At 41.9% G+C, this 2142-nt stretch overlaps 1 protein-coding gene across 1 annotated transcript; it reads right to left on the bottom strand.

Moving 5' to 3' along the window:
• Nucleotides 1–628: 628 nt before the first annotated feature.
• Nucleotides 629–1686, bottom strand: LOC129355388 (fucosyltransferase 7). Its single transcript, XM_055024936.1, has one exon. The coding sequence runs from the start codon at nucleotides 1684–1686 to the stop codon at nucleotides 637–639; it is 1050 nt and encodes a 349-aa protein (XP_054880911.1). The 3' UTR covers nucleotides 629–636.
• Nucleotides 1687–2142: the final 456 nt, after the last annotated feature.

Below are 2142 nucleotides of genomic sequence, written 5' to 3'. Positions count from 1 at the left end.
ACAGTGGTCAGAATGCAGCATGTGGTAAACAGAAGGAAAATATGTACAGAAGTGCATAAGAATGTGCAATAATGGTGGAAATGCCATAATTATTATTAATATATTTATGTTAGCAGATGCTGTCTCACACAGTCTGTCAGTTTAAAATTAGAAATTTATTCATATCCAACAAGCAAACAGCTATAGGACACATTTGCTAGGAGAGGGAACTGCTACTAATGGTGCCATAGAGCCCTTAAAAACATGCCAACAAATGATACAAAACTGTTAAATCTACAAAATATATGAACAAAGACAATTATATGTTGTACAGTTTGGGTAGGTCTTTATTTGCTTTGGGTGTTTTGTAATTTTTCTGCAAACCAAATATGCATAGTTCTATACAAAGTAATTGGAGTAATTGGAAAAAAACAATTTCAAAAATTTTTTTCTGGTTCAATAATTTCGTTTTGGAAACAAGTCTCTGTGGGCAAATGTTTTTCTTTAAACATTTTCTCACTTCTGCATTTTTACACATCTAGCTCAGTAAACCATTAAATTATGGTGAAGTTCCTTACTGTGAATAGGACCTTCATGTCTGACCAAAGAAACATGATGTTTGCATCTTCCTGCAGTCAGCCAGCAGTGTTAGACGTATCATCTGTTAACCCAGCCATCCAGGTCCTGGTAAACCTTCCTGGTTGGTAAACTGGGGTACTTAAGGCAGATCTGACAGAGTCTTTCTCTCCAGTCGGTGTAGGTTTTAATCCGGTGTGTCTTGTGCCATTTGAAGTACTCGTCATAAGCTTGCTTGTCAGCAGCCACATGATTCAGATAAGCAGCCAGTTCTACTACACTCTTAAAGTCAGCTACATGGATGAAGGAATGAGGTGGAGCCACTTCCTCATAGGTGGGCCTGCTAGGGCCAAGAACAACTGGAATGGTCCCTGCTTGGAAGGCATTCCTCCACAGCTTCTCACTGATATAGTCTTTTGCTTCTGAGTTTTCAAAAGACAAGTAGAACAGACATTTAGAGATGGTGGGCAGCAACCTGCCATGTGGGAGAGGCTTCTTTTTCCACTTTCCGTACACCTGGATGGGGATGTACTTCTGCAGACTTTGGTAAACATCAACACGTGTCTGGTTGGGCTTGGGTTTGCTAACCACCCAGCTTGCAAAGCAGGAATGCTTTAAAGCACTTTGAAAACCTTCCAATCCAGCTCCTGGAAGGGTCTCTCCATAAGGAATGGTAATATCTGCATTCCGTCTGTAGCTCATTGTCCAATTAAAGACACCATTAAACCGCTCGACATATACATTGTTGACTGGAGGCTCCATGGATAGCCACACCCAGCCCTGGGCCGTTGGCCGAGGCAGGTGCAGTGGCAGAGCCGAAGCAGCGTTGCTCAACTCCTGGTGGTGGAATACAACCACATCTGCAGTTGGGTAGGTAGATCTGTCATCAGTGAGGAAACAGCGGCCAATGCCGTACATCTCCAGACATTTGTTCCCACTGAGGCTGTAGGACCGTCCGAATGGCCAGTGCCACAGCAAGATGCTGACATTCCTCTGAGAAGCAGACGCAGGGTACTGCTCCATGTAAAGCATCTGGATGACCAAGTTGTGATAAAGCATCAGAAAGAGGGAGCTGAGAAGGAGGAGGATCACAGCGAGGAGGAACAATGGTCTGAGCCCACATGCCACCATGACTGCTGAGTGTGATCTACGTCAACAGGTTACAATTTACTGGAATGGAACCCTTGAATGGAAGGAAGAGGGAATCATAGAGATTATATTCTCACATGTTCATTGATGCTTAAACAACAGAGTAACCTACATCAACAACAGAAACGTCCATACCACTGACCAGTTCTAGGTTAGTGGTAGCTGACACAATCAATTTGTTATGTTTTAAAGACTTGTTTTAGTCAATAAATTATTCTGGTTATAAGTTTGTGCTGGATCCAGTGTCACCCCTGCTGCCTGTTCCTTACATGTTTTCATTATTGGTGCTGCCAATTAAACACTAAAAAGAGCTGAATAGATTATTAACAGTGGAAACATATCGTATCTTGGTTATTTTGATCTAAGAGCACATTTCTTAATTATCCTTATTGTGTGTCACACCATCAAGACCAATTCTAAAATGAAACTGACATGTTA

Source organism: Poeciliopsis prolifica, unplaced genomic scaffold (genome assembly GCF_027474105.1).
Source record: "Poeciliopsis prolifica strain line A6 unplaced genomic scaffold, Auburn_PproV2 SCAFFOLD133, whole genome shotgun sequence".
NCBI classification, from domain to species: Eukaryota; Metazoa; Chordata; class Actinopteri; order Cyprinodontiformes; family Poeciliidae; genus Poeciliopsis; species Poeciliopsis prolifica.
This window is presented reverse-complemented; position numbering and strand designations above follow the sequence as displayed.